We start from the raw sequence: 21,600 nt of genomic DNA, 5'->3' as shown, positions 1-21,600 counted from the left end.
GATTTTCTTTTAGACTGACTGCAGGATCAGCGAGCGGCTGAGTCACGCTTCACATGTGTGTCAGCACAAACACACAAACACAACAAAAACAACAAAACTCAAAGACATTAAAGGAACCACAGCTTGAACCAACCAAGTTTTAATCTGGACATTTATTCCAGAGTCCAGGTTATCTAAAAGCTCAAGATCAGACCACACATGATAACAGCATAGGGCTGGGCGATATGACCCAAAATTCATATCTCGATATTTTTTAGCTGGGTGGCAATATAAGATATATATCTCGATATTTTTTAAAGCCATAAGTTAAGAACAAAAAGAGAGTTCTAGTCACACTGTGTCCCAGATGTCACACAGGCATTTTTATTTACATACAGCATAGATTTACATGAAGAAATTACTGAAAAATAAATTATCAGCATTTATTAAATAATCATGCTCCATAAATAAAAGAAAACAATGTTGTTTTTGTGCATAACAAAAAGCTCATAATTGTGCAGTCAAAATGTAAACTAACAGACGCTGAGCATAACAACAAAGACAGATTTCACAGCTGCTCTGTTCCCAACTTCTACTGCGTGACTGACAGCCTTGAGTTTGAAATCCGCTTCGTAACCATGTCTCTTAACAGGTGCCATTTATGGTCCTTATACACACACAATACGGTAATATTACGTCGAAGTACAGAACGTATCACTCCGCGAGGCTCCAGACTACGGTAGCCGTAATCCTCCGACAACCCATCAAGCGCTGCAGCTCCGTAGCTTACCAAAGTCGTAAAAAATTTTGACAGATTGCTGAGCGCCATGTACCACCTAAAATCGGTTCGCGGTCAGTAAGCACAACCAGAATTCATACATAAGGCGCGCTGTCAACTTTTGAGAAAATGAAAGGATTTTAGGCCGTGCAGCCCCTGTGGGCTGCATGTCATTAGCGTGGTTAGCTCGTTAGCGCGGTTAGCTCGCTAACACGTTGACGCCGTCCAGCCCCACAACTCGCTAACGGAGATTTGCCGTGTCCATCTGGTCGCTGCCTGTAGGTGAAGCTATGGGGGAGGGGGAGTTGTATTCAGTGAAGGAGAGGCGAGTCCTAGTAACGTTGCTTAGAGACAAAAGTGGACGAAAGAGAGGCAAACTTGTGGCTCCACAAGTATAATTATAACGTAACATAGACTATATCGATATAAAGGATATTGTCACATCTTATATCTCGTATGAAAATATATCGATATTTTTTAAAAACTCGATATATCGCCCAGCCCTATAACAGCATCAGATTTATACTGCTGCATTGTTCTAGCCAAGCTTTTATTATGAAACCTGACATTTTATTTTGAAAAACAGACAGTGAGCTGCACATGTAAAACAACACAACAGCTGGAGGAGCAGACAAAGCTCAGCAACACACACCTTAACACGGGGGGTGGGTGTAGGTGGGATTAAAATCACGCTGGTCGTCATCATTAATGTCACATGATGGATGAAAATGGGACTTTTTCCCTTCATCTCTCACTGACCCAGATCAATCGTGGACCTTTGGACTACTACCTCTGATGCTGCCGTTCACCTAAAGCTTTAGTTCTGGGACTCTTTAAGCTTTGTACTTCATCCACCTGAACCCTGATGAATCTCAGGACTGTTTCACTGAGGTCATCGGTCACTGCATCACATCATCTGAGAGTCTTTGTTTCAGCTTTTGAACTCTCGTGTCTTTATGGTGATCTAGACTTTCACAGGCTGATCTCTTTCTACACATCAAACTGGTACGTTTCATAATAGAATAGAATAGAATCGCCCTTTAGAATGAGAATAAAGAGCTATTCTATTCTATACAGACTCCTTTAGGGTATCTGCAAGCCACTTTGCAACCCACCTGACAGCACAGAGTGTGGAGGTCACAGATCCTCAGAACAAAGTCTAATGCTGTCCTGCTTCCATCTATCTCTGCTTTATTTAAAAAATGAAACGTTTTCATAGTTTGTTTTTTCTCTGATTGTTTTTTGTTTCATGGGGTTCATAACGACGCTCATGCGTACGCTTGCTGGGATATGTAAACAGTGTAGGGATTAGCTCACACTGTTGTTAAAATGCTAGTTTGATATGTTTTGCAGGCTTTAGCGTCTCTTCTGTTAGCTTCAGTCTGCACACTTTGAGCCTCTTTGATTGATTTGCTGACGTGAAACAGACAGCTTTACCGATGCTGTTTGTTTCACGTCACAGATGTTTGACCACAGTACAGCAACACCATACATGGAAACACTGCAAGACTGCGATTGCTGTTAAACCTTTGAGTTTAATAACGAATCAGATCGCTGATGGGAGACAGAACACGAAGCATTGCTGTCCAGAGTCAGATTATCTAACGTACAGTAAAATAACATGCTTTAACTGGAGACTGAGCAGTGAGGCTGGACTCACACTGGGAGATCCATGCTGTGAGACATTCACGACTCACCCCCCTCCCCCGTCCTAATGGCCCTTACAGCTCATCTGCGACCGCCAGGACGGAAACCGGCTGGTGTTTCCTGCAGAGGTGACCCCTTCGTCGGGATCAGGCTCGCCGTCACGCTTCCTTCTCAGGAAGCAGCCGTTTCTTCCTGTCTTTGTCTGCCAACCACACGCATGCGCCTGTCTTCCCATCAGTGCGAGGACCCTTGGTCACACACTGACCCTCACAGGGCCCTCTGTGAGCTCCCCCACACACACCCCAGACACTCACACCAATTATCAGAGTGTAACCAGCCCTGCCTAATGTGTATGCTATTAGCCTCGGAGTTAACCGTTAGCATGTAGTGATGCTAACACCCCACCGAACAAAACCCAGAGACCTGATTGGATGAGACAGGACAGGCTGGGGCGGCAAGACGCGCTCCCAGCAGGCCCCGAGGCTGTCTCACACACACACACAGACACACACACACACACACACACGCTGATGGACAGCTGCAGCCTGTGGTGTCAGTGGTGGCATTTAGCTGGTGACACACACACACACACACACACACACACACACACACACACACACACACACACACACACACGTATACAGTGACAGTGAGGCTGAAACAAGATGGCAGCAAAAAAACAACAGACTGTGTGACGGGCGAAGACAGACACGAGAAAGAGGAGGAAGGAGGTAAAATGAGGAGGAGGAGACGTGCTCCCCACATGAACATGAGCTCAGCGCACTGACGTCTATTAAAAGGAACTCTGATTAGAGACACAAACACAGACCACACCCAACACACACACACGCGCACACACGCGCACACGCGCACACGCGCGCACACACACACACACACACACACACACACATACACACACACACACACACACACACAGTGAAATACCTCCACAGATAAAAAGCTCCATGCACTCCACTGTAGTGTGTGTGTGTGTGTTTCCATGTGTTTCTGTGAGGATCCATGTGTGTTTAGACTTTCTAAAGACTTCCACATGCATTCTGTTCTCTCTCTCTGTGTGTGTGTGTGTGTGTGTGTGTGTGTGTGTGTGTGTGTGTGTGTGTGTGTGTGTGTGTGTGTGTGTGCATAAACTGTGATCTCCAGCAGAAACAGTAACCAGGCGCTAACAGCATTAGCGTTTGCACAAGAGCTTACTCGCCTCAGGCCAAACATGAATAATGCAGCAGTCAGCCCAAAGCCTACGGGTGTGTGTGTGTGTGTGTGTGTGTGTGTGTGTGTGTATCACTGCTATCTGGCTGTACTCGAGGCTGTCTATATGACGACGGTATTAGAATAATATGCTAATTACTAATAATTACTCTGTAAAACACACACACACATACAGATTCTCCCCCTGTTCCGCTTCCTTCATCTTCTGCTTCCTGCATTTCTTCCTCCCTCCAGGTTGTAACTCTTCCCGGCGAGGATGAAGAGGAGGAGGAGGGCAGCTGCTGGACTTGACACTCGGACTGATCCAGACCTGAAGTAGGTTCCTGAAGGATCACACGGACAACCGAGCAGCCAAGAGAGGTCAGAGGTCAAGTGGCGGCCCTGCCACACCAGTCAAACAGGCGCTGGTTACTGAACAAACCCAGAGGGAACCGGAAGCAGAACCTCTGTATGTGTCAGCACGTATGCATGGAAGGCGAATCACAAAGAGACGTGAACTTTCCAGTGAGAGTGAAAATGCAGACAGGCAGAGTTACTCCTCCAGGGTCCACCTGTGTGTTGTGTTTGGGTCTGCAGGGGCTCCTCAAACTCCTACAGGCTGACGTGAACCTGCTCCATTTCACTCATCAGTCAAGATAAACACGTCTTTATCCTGGTTATGACACGTTTCCTTTTTACTAACACAGCCTGGCTCCATTAGAGAAAATACCAGCCATACATGTGGCTACTGCTGCTTTTGAAGGTCTGTAGGACAAAGCTGCCTGATCCCACCAGACCCCTGGACCAAGGTCCACCAGAGTGGAGATGTTTGTCCACACAGCACAGCAGCAGCTCCTAGCAGCTGTCAGCAGGGGGAGGAGCAACCAGACTGCAGAGCTCACAGAGCTGTGATGAATACTACACACCAAAGTGGGCCAACGTTCCTCCACAGTGACATGACACACTGACACACAGGAAACCATCACTGCCACTTCCTGCTGCTCAGCGAGGCTCTGCCAGCTCGTGGGTTGGACCCTCAGCACCGAACTGTAGGTCCCTCAGTTCAGACTGCACAGTAGTGATTATTATTATTAATACTGCGACGGTCTGCAGTGAGTGTGTGTGTGCGCAGCGATGGCCAGCGGAGGGTTGAGTGTTTCCGTGTGTCCGCTGTCTTTCCTCATCAGTCATACCGTCCACTCTGGAGCCAGAGGACAGCTGCTGTCACTCAGTCTTCATGTCCTCTGTGAACTACATCAGATCTGTCACCGCCAGTCACTGCGAGTCACAGCAAGTCACAGCGGCACGTCCACGCCCGCCCAACGCTCTGCACAAAACTGAAGCACCCAGCCCACCTGTCTCTGCTTAGTGACACTCGCCACAAATTCTCACACATGCTCTCAAAACCAACAAGGACTCCAAACACAAAAAACTGATCCAGAACTTTGGACTTTCTGGACCACAATGAAACTGAGAGAAGATCCTGCTTCATCTCGCAGCCAGTCTGAGAGGGTCCGTCTGGACCAAAGCAGCATTCAGGTGTCCCTGAGCCTAAAAAATAATCAAGGTATTAAAATGTGAGCGATAACGTCACAAATGCGCAATGATTACATATCTGAAGGCTGCAGGTGACCTGACCGAGCTCCGCCCTGAGACAGCTGGGCAGCAGCTCAGTCACCTACAAGCTTCACTGCAATAAGCAGGTGGATGGACGGACAGACAGAGTTCTCCTGGGGTGTCCGACAGCGCTTTGTTCTGGTGTTTGTGGATTTCTTTTGAGGCTGTGGGTCGCCACAGAGACATGTGCAAACGAGGGTTTCAGTTAAAAATCCAGATAATCCAGAGAGCAGATTAGAACATTTCATAACCCAGAAACATGGAAGATTAAGGTCCAGATTAAAGTGCATCCCAAGAAGGAACGAAGGGATTCCTTATTGGTCCGTGTTTCCTCACGTCTTTGTCTCTCTTGTCTGACCTCAGCTGTCCTGGTTATCCTTCACCCTGTAACAGCACCGGTGCATGATGCAATCAGTATGCACTTGTACCTGAGCTGGTGCTGCAGCCCTGTGTGTGGAACCAGACATGTTTCCACAGAGTGACCCACTGAAATCATCATCAGCCCACAGCACACCGCTGAGAACCTTTTCGGTCACACCCATCAACTCTAACTCACCTTTTGCCACTGACCAATAAACTAGGTCATCACCTGACAGCAGTACCAATACTACACCACGTGTACAAGTAGCCAGAGCATCAGCACTAATGCAGCATGGCTAAAGGCCTTCCTGTGTTTACACGTATAATTGAACTTTATTTTCTTCTGCAAATTAGCAAATCTAAATATAGTTTAGTTCAACATGAGAAAATAATTTTTTTGTGATGTTATGTTCTAAGTTGAAGGCGTTGTATACGTTTTTGTTGTTCAAATTTAGATGATGAGGATGTAAACCTGAAGGGGTAGGGCTAAATAAGTATATACTTCTGCCTACTCCTTTTCAAACAACTGCATGGAATGATTTTATGAAACGTTGGTGAATGTATATGTTTGAAATAAAAAAGAACTGAGTTGAACTAAAGCTCAAAGTGAAAGCTCACTGATTCACAACATTTTCACAATAAAAGCTGGACACTGTGAAAAATCTGCATTTTTTCAGTGTGGGTGGCACTGATGCTTAAAATGAAGCTTTGAAACATGATGAACAGATAAAGGCTTTTTTTTTTTTAAACCGCTTTGAGTAAAAGAGAGGAAATAACGAACTCTTAGTAAAAACTGTGGTCTGTAATTAAAACTCTGAGAGCACATATTAAATAAAACAGCATGACGAAGCGTCTCCTTCTGCTGGGCAGAAACTCTGCGATTTTTGGCCCTTTTTGAGCCGATTTTTCAGTCGTGTGACCGTTTTGGTGATCGGCCCGAGTTTGGCCTTCATCGTGCGTCGTGCAGTATACACGGGGTAACGAGAAGCGATTAACGCCTCACGACCAGCTCCCGATCATCAATTGCTTGGTCGTAGGAAAATCAAACCTGTTTGAAATCCACATGACCGTTGTGAGTGTCACTGCAGCCACTCACACTGCGCACACGCAAACACGTAAACGTTGGTGAAAAGACGGAGCAGCGTGTGATCTGGACACAAGCGATGGAGGCACTTGTAGAACTTTGGAAAGCTCATCCGAGCCTTTTCGATGTGGCCTGACAAAATCATCACGACCACAACAACCATGAAAATAGTTGGATTTACACTGCTGCTCAATAACAGCTGCCTGATTTTTCATTAGCAATTTAGCAAAGTTGATGGTGGTGTGTGTCTGTGTGAGTGAAAGACAGAGAGGGAGAGCGAGCGACAGATTTTCTGTTATGGACGCACAGTGTGAGCACTCAGGTCGCATCAGAGCATCGGGCCGTATAGTGTGAGGCCCTGCATCGTGACCTACGACCTTCTAACCCCTGCGAGTCAATCGTACAGTTTGAGCAGAAGCTGAATAACGCGACTGAATGTATGCCCAGCTTTAGTCATCCTGGGCACCTTCACAGGTAGGGCCTCTCGCAGGGTCTCTGTATGGCCAGCAGGGGCAGCAGAGAGAAACGGTTCCATTAAACACTAACGTTTTTCATATCAGGCTTCCAGGATCAGGTGTGTAGTTCAGGAGCGCACAGACAGGGGGCGCTGCTCTCACAGCAGCAGACACACAAACAATCCATCGAATAAATGAAGGAGAACGGCTCACAACCACAGGAGTGAGTAAATGCTGAGGATGGCACCTCCAGCTCACGAAGAGCACACCACAGCCTGAACCAGCCCCCATCCTCACACCCTTCCTCCCCCCAGCACACAGAAGGTCATCTCCAGCCTTCAGCAGGGGGGTGGGAGGGGGGGGGGGGTTATCGTTCCGCCTGGCGGAGGCAGAAAAGGTCTCGTCCCCCAGGAACCACACAACGGACGGACGCAGCGCACAGCCGGGCGCATCAACACAGCGCATCAGTGTCGGCAGTCAGAGAGCTGCTGTGATTGGTCGACTGATGGATGACCTCACGCTGGTTTAAGTGTGACTGAATAAACATGTCTGTGAAGGTTCTCAGTCATCCAGGTCATCGTAGTCAAAGGAGCTTGCAAAGAAAAGCGTCTGGACTTCTTTAAGTTACTTGAAGACGTTTCACCTCTCATCCGAACTCATCAGAACTGAAGAAGCTTCTCGGATGAGAGGTGAAACGTCTTCAAGTAACTTAAAGAAGTCCAGACGCTTTTCTTTGCAAGCTCCTTTGACGACCGAATAAACAAAATAAAAATAAACTACAGAATAAATTAATACAAAAATAAAACACAAAGCGTGTTTCTTTGTAAAGCGCTTTTTAAATTTTTTTAATTTTATTTACTTACTTACTTTTTTATACTACTACTACTACTGCGTACTACTACTACTAGTAGTACTACCACCAGGCACTTCCATCGCCTGGATGTGCCTGCAGCTCCCTGACGGCGCTGGGACTTTAATGTAACTGTGCTGCAAGGCAGGCCTGGGGGGCACTCAGACATGGGCCTCCACCTGTGAGGCTGATCCTGGGTCAGCCTGTCTCTCCTTTCTTTCTGCTGCTCATAGTTTGGTGCAGCATCAGAGGCAGACGGAGGAGTTAGCGAAGAACTCCTGAAGCGTTTGTTTGTCCTCAGACTGATTATCAGGACTAAAGAGCATTTTTAGAAATGAAGCTGTGAGCTCATTACTCTGATTTCATGAAACTCACAACGACACGCAGGCTGGACTAATGAGCTGTTCACTGCCCTCACAGCTAATTTAATAACACTCTGAAAACATTTTATTCTCATCCTCTGCACATGCACAAAATATACAGCCTGCATTATACCACCAAATATATGAACACTTACATGGTCTGATGCACCAGAGAGCAACGGGGGAGCCAGAGATTGAACCACCGACCATCCAATCAGCAGATGATGTTCTGCTCTACCACCTGAGCTACAGGTGTATATTCAGTCAGAGAAGCTGTCAGCAGTGTTGGTGCTGATTCGCTGTCCTTCCTCTGTGTTTGAAGGTTTTGGACATTTGAGCGTCTCACTCAGGTTTGAAGGAGGTGACACGTCCTTCAGCTGGTGACAAATTTAAAGAAAATGAGTGTTTGCAGTAACTGTAGAGGAGTCGAGGAGCCTCAGGCTAGCTGTTGCTTCAGGTCAAAGTGTGTGGATGTGCAGACGACGCTCTTCTGTTTCAGACATCAGAGAAGCGAAAGCTGACCCATCGCGTTGGTTCTGTGAGGAAGTGCTCACGACGGCTGCGTTTCACTCGGTTTCCTCGTTTTGGAGAAGAAACTGAAGGTTTTCTGTTTATTGGTCTGCGATGTGACATCACGCAGAGCAGGTGTCACCTTGGCTCGTTTCTAATAACCCTGGAGTCGTCTGTGTGTCCTTAACGACTAAAATAAAAACAAGAATCTCACTTTTTTCACTTAACTTTTTACTGTAAAGCAGCTTCATGGTGTGTGTCACGTGCCCTGCATGTCAGAAAGACAAGGAAGCTCCCAAAAGCTGTTCTGACTACAAAGTGATATTTGCTGCGTTGTCAGGACTGATGACGAGGCTCAGGCACAGGAAGAGGAAGGTGAGGAGGACGAGGGGAAGAGCGTCAGGTCAGCTGCTCGCACCGACATCCTGCGGCCGATATCTGCTGTGAATATTTCTTCTGTTTGAACTTCATGCTCTGCCTCTTTAGTCCCTGTTTTTGTGCTGATTGTGGTTGCTTGACACACACACACACACACACACACACACACACACACACACACACACACACACACACACACACATTCATTTAATCCCCAAAACTTTGATGGTTTCCCACAGAAACAAAGAATCAGGTCACATCAAAGCGCTTTCACCTACAAACGAGTAAGACGATCACAGAGCTCTAATCTCTCTCTCTCTCTGCATGTCTTTAACCTTGCTCAGCCTCGACCGGTCCCAGAGGTGAGTCTTGGTTTCCTGCGGTTACGCTCTGACACACATACAGCCAATCATTAATCAGAGTCTGGTAGCACATTAAGAGTCTGAAGCCGCCCGAGGACACCGGTGCTCGCTCTGACCCAAAAACTCGTCCTCAGCACAAAGACGCTTCCGACAGCAGCGGGTCGGCTCACGCCGGGCGGGCTCAGCTGCCGCCTGCCAGCGGCGCCCAACTTTACGACACAAGCGAAGACACCTTGCTAAAAGTGATTTCACAAAATCTTCCTGTGGTGCCTTCACTGACTGTGTGAAAACCATGTGGATCTGAGCGGCTGCCGGTCTTAGCTTCCTGCTCAGAGCAGTAACAGTAAGGATGGGTACCGGTATCCTGTGCCATGATGGCACCGGTTCTGACATAAACAGTAGTAACCAGACTGAAAAGCAGCGCACATTTCGGTGCTTTATTTCGGTGCTTTTTTTCCCCTGAGCTGTGATACACTTTGGATTCTAGCCAATCATTTTACCTTTGCGAGCGTAGTAGGTGGGCCCAGGTACATACGTTCTTTTAGAGCAGAGCTACAGATTAAAAATGCCCAAGGCGAAGCGGTCAAACTCTGGCTGTACTTCACAGCAAAAGATGCAAACTCAGCAGCAACAAGTGCTTTAAGCTGATACTGTGATACTGTCAAAGGAGGTAACACCTCAAATCTGATGAAACACCTGGCGACGCATAGCGGGTTTTTTTTTAAAAGCCGAGAAATGCGCCGTATTTGATAGCTTGCTGCGAGACCTCACACCGTGCACATCTACTGCGGGTGGGTTGCCTGTTATCGGACCCGGAGTTAGCAACATCCCCCAAAGACCCGAAGAGGAGAGTCCTGGCCCCTAGCCCTGCCAGTGTAGCAGAAATGATGAGGATGATGATGCAGCAGCAGCCGTTCTTCTCTGCGTGAGTAGCTTAATGTTGTTCGTGTGTAATTTACGTTGAGTAGGCTAACCACGTTATTACATTAATGCATGTAAGGTGAACTAGCAAACATCATCATAGCTACATGCGGCTGTCCTCTTGTTTGATGGCAGATACTCCCTTCACCCTGGCCAAAAAGGCTAAAATGACCAAAGAAAAAGTGGGAAACAGTTAAACATGAGAGGTTTTCGGACAAAGTTTGTGTTTTTTTCCCCATTGTTTAAGCACTGCTTCCAGCCAAGAGTGATGCCATATATGCCCCATAGCTGCAGAAAAGGCTAACATTGTTATCTTTTTACAAAAAAAACAGCTGAACATGAGAGGTTTTTGGACCAATTTTGTGTTCTCCATTCTTTAAGCACCGGTTTGAGCACCGTTTAAGCACCGGCACCGTTTCAAAAGTACCGGTTTGGTACTGGTATCGGATAAAACCTAAACGATACCCATCCCTAAGTAACAGTGAGCCTTTATAACCCCCGTCATGGCGTGGTGGAGCAGTGGTTAGTGCTGCCATGAAACGAGGTCCCAGTTTCAAACCCCACACGGCGTCTGCGTGTCCCATTTGGCTGCAGGTGTGTCATAGACTAACGCCTGTCTCCATCTTTGAAACGCTCCTTTAGGGCCGTTGTTCTCTTTTTCTCCAAAGGTTTCAGATTTACTATTAAACTGGCACCATTATAAGCATGGTGAAGCCACAGGACATATTCAGCCAATCAGACGCCGCCATCGCTGTGAAATCAGCGTCAAACAACCATCAGGTAAACTGGAGGAGCAAAACGCTCCGACCACTTCATGTTATGATTTTCTTCTTTTGGATATACTTCACCTCGCTTCAGTTAGGAAAACCAACAATTCAACCCAGCCCACACACACACGCATGCACGCACACACAAACACACACACACACAGGCTGCATATGAATATTTACTGTAGTAATTTAGGTTAAAGCAGCTACTGGGCCTGAAGTCACTGTAGGGTTTAACAGCACTATAGGAAACTGTGTGTGTGCGTTTGTGTGTGCGTGTGCGCCTGTGCTATCTGTTAGCTGGCAGCACTTTCAGATCATTAACATAATGATTATGATAAGAAAGAGAAAGCGTTAAAATCTTAATAAAATATTTATTCTGCCTTCCTCTCATCTCACCGTCGGCACACACAGACACACACACACACTTGTATTAAAGGAGGAGTTGGGTTCTTACTTATGAGTGTAGATATGAATGTCATATTCAGCTGTCAGAAAACATGAAATATAAAAACGAGTCCCATGGCTCCGGCTACACCTGAATGCGGCTCAGGTAGGACAGTCAGAGTGCGGCGCTCATCGATCGTTGTTACAGAATTATTGATTTATTAGAATCTTTTTCTGTTTGCTGTAAAAACCAAGCAGTCAGTCTGAGGGTCTGCACGCGCTCAGTGAGCACCAACAGATGAGCTTAAAGTCGCGCTGAGCAGGCAGGAAGCATCTTAACACACACACACACACACGGACACACACACACATCGTCTTCAAACAATAATCCTGTGAATATGATCAGGGATTTGGGGCACAGCACTAATCAGACTGACATCTCTGGACACGGATTAAACACACACACACACCCTCTCTCCATGCAGTGTGTGTGTGTGTGTGTGTGTGTGTGTGTAATCTCCTGAAGACATGCTGACTCTTCTTTATAATCTGATGTCGTAGAAATAATTTCATTAATCTGACAAACAGCAAGTCGGAGCAGGAGGCCGGAGTGCGTGCAGCTCACAGCGGGTGTATCTGGACTTTGAGCTCCATCAGCTCCACGCTTTCCTTAAACAAACACCTGTCGCTTATTTACGTAGGTACACGTTCTCGCCCCCGTCAGCTCCATCAGCTCCGTCAGTGGCCTTCTGCTGCCTGCCTGACCCACAGACATGTTTCCCTGTGAGAGCTGTGAGAAGTTTTATAAGCTGAACCCACCCATAAGCAGCTAACGCCCACTCTGACAGCAGGGTCACATGACTCCTCCAGGCGCCACACACGTCTGAATCAGGGAAACCGGAACAGGAACCAGAACCAGAACCAGATGTGAAAAAGTCACTCATAAAATCAATACCCTGATCTGGCTTACAAGCCGAGAGGCCCCTCCCCTCCCTGAGCCTGGTTCTGCTGGAGGTTTCTTTGGGTTAAGAGGGAGTTCTTCCTTCCTACTGTCGCCAAAGCGCGGCTGGTGGTCTAATCGTTGGGGTTTCTCAGGATCACCGCAGGGCCTCCACCCTACAGGTACATGGTGATCTGAGCCAGGATTCACAGGCTGTGGGTGAGTGGGTTTACTGTCACCATGGCAAGATGTTAGGTAAACAGGTAACATTAGAGCATGGGAGGGGTGGGGTCTTTGAGGAGCGTTTCAGTTTTGTGGTTTGGCCTTCAAGCTGCTTAAATTCAGATGTGAGTGTGTTTGAGCTGCAAACCATGGCCTCAACTTCACTCTGTCCCACGCTGTGTGTGTGTCTGTGTGTGTGCATCAGGCAAAACTCCCTTTATCTCCTCCCTTTTCATCCTCACGTCTGTGATTCCAGAAAACAGGATTTTCTCCTGGATCTTCACTTTCTCGTTATCCGCTGGTGTTGGTGACGTGACCTCGACCGGCGCCTCGAGCATTAGAGACCTCGCTGTCCTGCGGAGAGTTCGGGGACCGGAGAAGATGCGGATCTCGGAGACAGAGCTTAGCGCTGACACCGGCCTCCTTCTCCGCAGCGTTGATCTCATCTCACACATTAAACAAAGAGAGTTTTAATCCGGCTCCTTTAATCCCCGCTGGGTTTGCAGACACAGCGTCTGAAGGCGGCGTGTTAATCTGGGGAGTGGGGGGCACAGCAGCATCTTGGCCCGCCAGGGCAGCTTTAATCCAGCGCAAACACACAAAAAGTGGTGCCTCTGCTGCCTCTGATACTTAGATGTGGATTTACAGGGAGATTAAAGCCAACAAAGATTTTTTAAAAGACTCGAACACAAACAGGAAGCTGCAGGCGGGAGATGAGGAGCAGATTCATTTATTTATTACAAAACACGAACTCTGAGCGGAATGCACAGGACACAACACAACAGCACAAAACATTCTGCACATCCTCCGTGTCCTTCACAGCCAATCACTGACGGCCAGCTCAGGGACAGGACAGGGAGCTGGGCGGGTTGCAAAGCAGCAGGCAGAGGCTGAAGAGGCCAGAACACCTTTGCCTCCTGTCTGCACTCACATGATCAACAACCGTGCAGACAGTTCACTAAAAAGCTTTTTCACTTCGCCGCATTTCTGACTGTAATCTGGCGATACAATCAAACACATCACAAACTTACCGAACTTTAAACACGCGCCGAGTCTGACTGATTGAATTGTTCCAGTGCAGTATGGTTGGGCGATACGTAAAAATGTTCCAACCAACAATCGTAAGTCCAATAGTCAACAATGGGCGATATATTCGTGCATGACTTTTTATGAGTGGAGCCATGCAATCATTGGACTATTTGTGCGTTTACAACACAGAAAAAGGCCAAACATGGACGAACTAATTTGGGATTTCTTTGGCTTTAAACCGGATGAAAGAGGTAAACCTAAGAATGTAACCAAAGCTTGTGCAGACGTACAGCAAAGGACTGAAGTACTCTCAGGACTGAGGACACTCTGAGGACGGGGCATTTTCTTGCAGATAAAAGAGGGTGCAGTTACAACTATTATTTCTGTTGACTGCTTCTATTAGCTCCATCATTACGAGCAAACGTACTCATGGGCAAATAAAGAAAGAAATCACCCTTGTAAACACGAGGGCGATTTATTTGTCCAATCGCCCGACCCTGAAGTGAAAACTGAAAACCTGGAGAAGCTGCGTCTCTAAAGTTTCCTCCAGAGGAAGCAGCTGGTTTGTACTTCCTGGTATCCACAGATCGATCGATTAGTAATCAGACGTGCCCAGTTTGATCTTTGTGAGCTCAGAGAAGCTTTTCTGCTGCCGGCTCACAAACTGAGACGCTCGTTTAGTTGCAGAAAGGTTGGAGCGTTGTCGCCTGTTAGCCGACAGTTGTGACGGCGTGCTCGGTTTTTACCTGCTCAGGTAGAACCATCAAACACGGAGCCACAGCCCTCATCGCTCAGGGAACTCCATCGCCACACACAGCTCATTATTTCAATCAGTGCAGAGGTGAAGATCTGAGAGAGCGCACACACACAGTCACTGAGCGGCTCACTACACTAACACTATTAAAGGTGACTGTACAGCAGCTAAAAGCCTCAATTGGCTTAAGAAGCACCCTGATAGCGCACACACACACACACACACACACACACACACACACACACACACACACACACACACACACACACACACACACACACACAGAACTAGGGGTTTCTCGTGGCTTGCTGTCTGGAGCACTTTTCAGTTTCTGCATGAAGACACAGTTTCCCTTCATCAGCGCTGAACATCTGACTCAAGTACACGAGATACTTTTATGCTACTACTGTTTACATTTCAAAATCAGAATCAGAAAGGGTTTTATTGCCAAATGTTGAGCAGGCTTACAACATTAGGAAATTGCTGCGGTGCTTCAGTGCAAACATACTGTCATAAATTGCGCTTAAATAGACATGAAAATAAAAATAAGAATAAAAATTTAAGTACTAAGTAGATTGATATATACATGATATATACATGATATATACATGAGTGCAGGTGGTGATCAGTGCCAAACATGGAATGATGCAGTGACACAGCGTAGGGTCATGTGTTAGTGGTGGGGACAGTCATATGGTTATTGTTCGTGTGTCCGACAGCAGAGGGGAAGAAACTGTTCTTATGGCGAGAGGTTCTGGTGCGAATGGACCGGAGCCTCCTGCCTGAGGGGAGCAGGTCAAACAGACTGTGTCCAGGGTGAGAACGGTCAGCTGTGAGCCGAGCTGTACGCCCCAGTGTCCTGGAGGCGTACAGGTCCTGCAGAGATGGGAGTCTGCAGCCAATCACCTTCTCAGCAGAGCGCACAACACGCTGCAGTCTCTGTTTACTGTATATACCAGGTCCTGTTATACAGCTGCTACTGTTAAACAGCAGATAATCTATCAGGTACTTTTGTAACAAACGTAGCAGGCTTTGATCAATCGCATACAAAGATGCATGTGTAGCGTTACACAGCCACCATTCACAGAAACGGTCAGCTGATGGCGCCGTGACGGTTGGTGTGAGCGCAGCATCGTAACATCGTGACCGGAGCTAGCTGCATACTTTTACATTACTAAGAGGTCGTTTCCTCTGATCATGTGATCACATGACCCAACCTGAACACAAGAATGAAATCCACTGCATGATTTTTAAACATACAAATAAACCGTCAGACACACAGTCAATGCTGATCACATGACAGGAAGGACGGACTGTGATTGGTCAGACGGAGCTGCCTTTGAGAAACAAAGAAGAAGAAGAGGAAGGAAGTGAAGGTCTCAGAGGTGTGAGGAGAGATAATTAACTCACTGAGGACCCTCGACACACACACACACACACACCTGAGTGCGCAGTGTGAGGTTAATCTGTGAGCTTCATTAAAACCCTGACGAGACAGAACAAAGAGCTGACTTCATCTGAACACACACAGAAACTCACACACTCAGGAGGAAAGGCTAAAGTCCTGAATCAGCGACAGTCCTGAACCTGGACACACCGGGAGTGTGTGTGTGTGTGTGTGTGTGTGTGTGTGTGTGTGTGTGTGTGTGTGTGTGTGTGTGTGTGTGTGTGTTTGTGTTGCTGAGTTAACAGTAGCTCTCTAATTACAGCCCGTCTCTGAGTCCAGGTGTCTCTGTGCACCTTCCACCACACTCACTCCCACATGTTTTCACTCCATGAGAACCACAGCCTACATTACCCACAGTGCACCTGGACAGACTGCTGTGAATTACCCGTAATGGACAAAAGTACTGCTTTTAAAAGGTTCAAAGACTCAAAGATCATCAGAGTGGAGGCCACAGGAGGCTGCTTTGCAGTCAGAGACTTTTAATTTGGAAATCTCAGGACAAAGGCTCATTAACAGGATGCTAAAGAACAAAAAACAACAACACAAACTCCCACCTGAACCCAACCACCGGGCATGCTCATTAGCTGCGCTCCATCTCCGCCGTTATCAGGGCATGGCGGCCATCTTAGACTCAAACCACAGAGAGTTTCATTCACACACACACACACACACACACACACACACACACACACACACACACACACACACACACCCTGCAGCTGTCCATATGTGCAGCAGAGAGGGGCGGACAGGAGGAGAAATCAAACGCACCCTCAGGCTGCAGACAGAAGCTCCTGGTCTCCTGCAGTTTGACTCCTGAAGCTGACTCCACAGTCTTCTTCTGGACTTCCGTCCTGATCATCCCCGACTCCACCTGCTTCCATCCAGCAGTCACGGAAACCTAAACTCTGAGATTCTGGGCGCCGCGTTATCGTTCGTTATTCGTTGTTGTTCTGCTGCTTTTACTGCAGTGAAGGATGTGAACACTTCCTGACATCTCCAGATATTTCTGAGCCATCAGCAGAACTACAGGCAACATGTCTGCCCTCAGGGAAGACTTCTCAGGTTTTTCCCAGTAATGGGAACCAAATCCCAGAGTTAGACCATTAAAGACCAGAGAATCAATGAGCTGTACAAGCTCTAGAAACATTCATGAAACCTCCACAAGATGGATCCGCACACTGCTGCCCAACAGCAGTCAAACAGCAGCACCGCCCACAGCGACTTGTTAAAAAGGATTTATACATCAGATATAAAGTCGTGCTGATTCAGCTGGAACTTGATTCTTTGTCCTGAAGAACTCCTGATGAGCGTTACAGTATGGGACTGATGGACACGCCCACTGACAGCAGAAGAACCGCCCCAAAACGTTGGTTCTGTTCACCTGGACGTCTTCAGTGGGAGGATCAGTCATCGACAGGTGACTCCTTCGGTTTCAGCTGACTGCAGGTTTCAGTCTTATGAACAGCAGCAGCACTGACTGCACACAGGCTGTGAGGTCAGTTTATGATCAAAGACCTCTGATCAATGAGTCTTGTTCACAGAGAGGTGGGAATGGCTGCAATCACAGCATTGTGAGATGGTGACAGATGGACCCTTAGGCCCCTCCTCCATTCAGATATGGTCTTTCCCTTTTCACGTAAATGGCCTCCTTGACTCCACCCTCAAACCAGCGTTCCTCACATCCTCATCCTTGAAAGTGTCCCACGCTGTGTCCACTGGCCTGTAGGTGTAAACAGACTGCAGAGTCCTGGCCTGACGAGGTGGCTCTTCTGTGTTGTACCATCCTCTTCGCCAGAGGTTGTTTGGTTTCCCCGATTATAAATCCTGCCAATCCTCCTGCACTTAACAGCGCTGTGGAGAGCATCCTCACACAGAACATGACATCGTGGTTTGGGAACAGCTGTGTGAAGGACCAAAAAGCTCTCCAGAGAGTGATCCGTACAGCAGAACGCTGCTGCAGGATTGCTCTCCCCCCGCTTCAGGACACCTACACCAGGAGATGCCGGACTAGAGCAGAACAGATACTGAAGGACCCGTCCCATCCTGGCAACAAACTGTTCCAACTTCTGCAATCTGGTAGAAGGTTCCGCATCTTCCGGGCAAGGACAGAGAGACTCAAGAGGAGCTTCTATCCCCAAACCATCCGTGCCCTAAACACACACACCCGCCCTCTCACATCATCTATAATTGACTGAGACAGGACTCTTCCAGACACTAAACCAAGGCACAATGTACATTTCAATTCCTTTAATTTTAAATATGTTTATATTGTCTATCCTGTAAAATAGTCAGATATCTATTCATATTAATGTACAGAATTCACCTGCTTGCTGCTACTACTGCACATTCACCCAGTGTATATACTATATGTGTATATATATATATATATATACAGTGGGGCAAAAAAGTATTTAGTCAGCCACCGATTGTGCAAGTTCCCCCACTTAAAATAATGACACAGGTCAGTAATTTGCACCAGAGGTACACTTCAACTGTGAGAGACAGAATGTGAAAAAAAAATCCATGAATTCACATGGTAGGATTTGTAAAGAATTTATTCGTAAATCAGGGTGGAAAATAAGTATTTGGTCAATAACAAAAATACAACTCAATACTTTGTAACATAACCTTTGTTGGCAATAACAGAGGTCAAACGTTTACTATAGGTCTTTACCAGGTTTGCACACACAGTAGCTGGTATTTTGGCCCATTCCTCCATGCAGATCTTCTCGAGAGCAGTGATGTTTTGGGGCTGTCGCCGAGCAACACGGACTTTCAACTCCCGCCACAGATTTTCTATGGGGTTGAGGTCTGGAGACTGGCTAGGCCACTCCAGGACTTTCAAATGCTTCTTACGGAGCCACTCCTTTGTTGCCCGGGCGGTGTGTTTTGGATCATCGTCATGTTGGAAGACCCAGCCTCGTTTCATCTTCAAAGTTCCCACTGATGGAAGGAGGTTTTGGCTCAAAATCTCACGATACATGGCCCCATTCATTCTGTCCTTAACACGGATCAGTCGTCCTGTCCCCTTGGCAGAAAAACAGCCCCATAGCATGATGTTTCCACCCCCATGCTTCACAGTAGGTATGGTGTTCTTGGGATGCAACTCAGTATTCTTCTTCCTCCAAACACGACGAGTTGAGTTTATACCAAAAAGTTCTACTTTGGTTTCATCTGACCACATGACATTCTCCCAATCCTCTGCTGTATCATCCATGTGCTCTCTGGCAAACTTCAGACGGGCCTGGACATGCACTGGCTTCAGCAGCGGAACACGTCTGGCACTGCGGGATTTGATTCCCTGCCGTTGTAGTGTGTTACTGATGGTGACCTTTGTTACTTTGGTCCCAGCTCTCTGCAGGTCATTCACCAGGTCCCCCCGTGTGGTTCTGGGATCTTTGCTCACCGTTCTCATGATCATTTTGACCCCACGGGATGAGATCTTGCGTGGAGCCCCAGATGGAGGGAGATTATCAGTGGTCTTGTATGTCTTCCATTTTCTGATGATTGCTCCCACAGTTGATTTTTTCACACCAAGCTGCTTGCCTATTGTAGATTCACTCTTCCCAGTCTGGTGCAGGTCTACAATACTTTTCCTGGTGTCCTTCGAAAGCTCTTTGGTCTTGGCCATGGCGGAGTTTGGAGTCTGACTGTTTGAGGCTGTGGACAGGTGTCTTTTATACAGATGATGAGTTCAAACAGGTGCCATTCATACAGGTAACGAGTGGGGGACAGAAAAGCTTCTTACAGAAGACGTTACAGGTCTGTGAGAGCCAGAGATTTTCCTTGTTTGAGGTGACCAAATACTTATTTTCCACCCTGATTTACCAATAAATTCTTTACAAATCCTACCATGTGGATTCATGGATTTTTTTTTCACATTCTGTCTCTCACAGTTGAAGTGTACCTCTGGTGCAAATTACTGACCTCTGTCATCATTTTAAGTGGGGGAACTTGCACAATCGGTGGCTGACTAAATACTTTTTTGCCCCACTGTATGTATATATATATATATATATATATATATATAAAATGTTTTTCCTCTACACCCCCCCCAATTATTTTGCACATGTCGAGCAGCGTGTCCGGCTACATTTCACTGTGTGTTATACTTGTATAACTATGCATGTGACAAATAAAGAACCTTGAACCTTGAACCACTATGTTACTCTGTTTGTGTCGGGGGACCCGATCCTTGGGGTGGACCAGTTTTTGGTGCAGCGTTTAAAAGCGACCAAGACGCAGTGTTGAATCCAATCCGAGTGCAGATCTGATGTTGAAGGGAGAGGCGTCGACATGGCGATCAAATCTGCTCTGAACAGCTTTTGTTTTTAAAAACGAAGAAGTAAACTTTAGTAAAGGAGAGACCGTCTGCTCACTGTTGCCCCCATCAGCTGAGCACAGGCACAACAGCTGACTGAAAACAACCTCACCTTCATCATCCTCACATCCACAGGCTGTACTACTGCAGTACAAGTACACACATCCACAACATGTCTGCGGCTCACTGCAGAGCCTGGGTGTTACCAGAGACATGAAAAGCCTCGAGAACACAACCAGACTGTTAATCAATAATCATGGTATTGATTTATCGATGTGGCCGTGCCGACACGCGCTCTCATGGAGCTGTTTCTCTGGGCTTTGGTTCAAACGAGTCTTTGAATGCAACAGTCAGAGCAGCGACGCCGACATCAGGAAACGGGACCGAACGCACAAACATGTCGTTTTTATTGAGAGACGGGCAATCGATCAATAACAGCCTGACCTTAAATCAGACAGTCCCACCGCGGCACATATTCTCTGTTCTACTGTCCTCTACTGTCCTGCTTCTACTGGACTCTATTTTCAATTCTACTCTGCTGCAACATGATCACTGCATTAGAAATATGATCAATATTTAAACCTGTGACTTTTATTCCCACAACTGTTCAATGAGTCAGAATTCAAACAGACTTTTGTATGGGAGGAGAATCAATCCTGGTTTCTACTAATTCTACTGTGTGACTCTTCACCTGCAGAAAAACACTGAGAAAACACTCCAAATATAATCAATATGATCAATACGGTCAAATGTGGCTGCGTGAGTTCTACTTCACATGAATTCAAAGGGATTCATCTCAGCTCTGTGCTGCGACCTCACTGATTCTACTGCAAACATCTGCTGTGTTCTATTGTGGGTTCTACTCTGGGTTCTGCAGCAGAGCGTCCAGCCGATCAGATCAATACCATCAATCACAAATCCATTTGTGTAATGACGGACTTCAGCCTGTCCTGCTTCACACGCAGTCAGCCTGCTCTTGTGTCTGTTTCTACTCTGTTCTATTGATAGATTCTACTGTTGGAGAAGCAGGACTGTGACATCATCAGAGCCGATTATGTTTCCGATCATCTGATCGATCAGTCGGTTAGTTTGGGTTCATAAAACAACACCGGGCAGAATGTGAACGCACTTCGGTTAGAAAGCTGGACTCTACCGAGGTCTACTGCCGTCACGTGACAGAATAAAGCGACTTAGCTGGTTCTGGTTCCGACAGAAAACTCG

The 21,600-nt window shown here is 46.9% G+C and overlaps 1 protein-coding gene across 11 annotated transcripts in view; it reads right to left on the bottom strand.

Annotated features, from left to right (window-relative positions):
- The window catches only part of LOC147321511 (receptor-type tyrosine-protein phosphatase mu-like), a 230,309-nt gene that overhangs the window by 208,264 nt on the left and 445 nt on the right, over positions 1-21,600 (bottom strand). Inside the window, exon 1 of one of the 11 annotated variants that reach the window (XM_086305461.1) lies at positions 11,734-12,263. The exons of 9 other annotated variants lie outside the window; for them this stretch is intronic. In XM_086305461.1, the coding sequence (XP_086161587.1) occupies positions 11,734-11,758 (25 nt within the window). In that variant the 5' untranslated portion in view covers positions 11,759-12,263. Of the gene's footprint in view, positions 1-8,493; positions 10,693-11,733; positions 12,264-21,600 lie in introns of those variants that run through there. One more of the 11 variants, XM_086305460.1, reaches the window with a different exon arrangement.

The sequence above is a fragment of the Aulonocara sp. 'chitande type north' Nkhata Bay genome, linkage group LG9, assembly GCF_057382095.1.
Source record: "Aulonocara sp. 'chitande type north' Nkhata Bay isolate Kocher_YH1m ecotype deep benthic linkage group LG9, A_spYH_male_GT1.1, whole genome shotgun sequence".
NCBI classification, from domain to species: Eukaryota; Metazoa; Chordata; class Actinopteri; order Cichliformes; family Cichlidae; genus Aulonocara; species Aulonocara sp. 'chitande type north' Nkhata Bay.
Note: the sequence above shows the minus strand (reverse complement) of the source record. Positions and strands in the feature narration are given on the sequence as shown.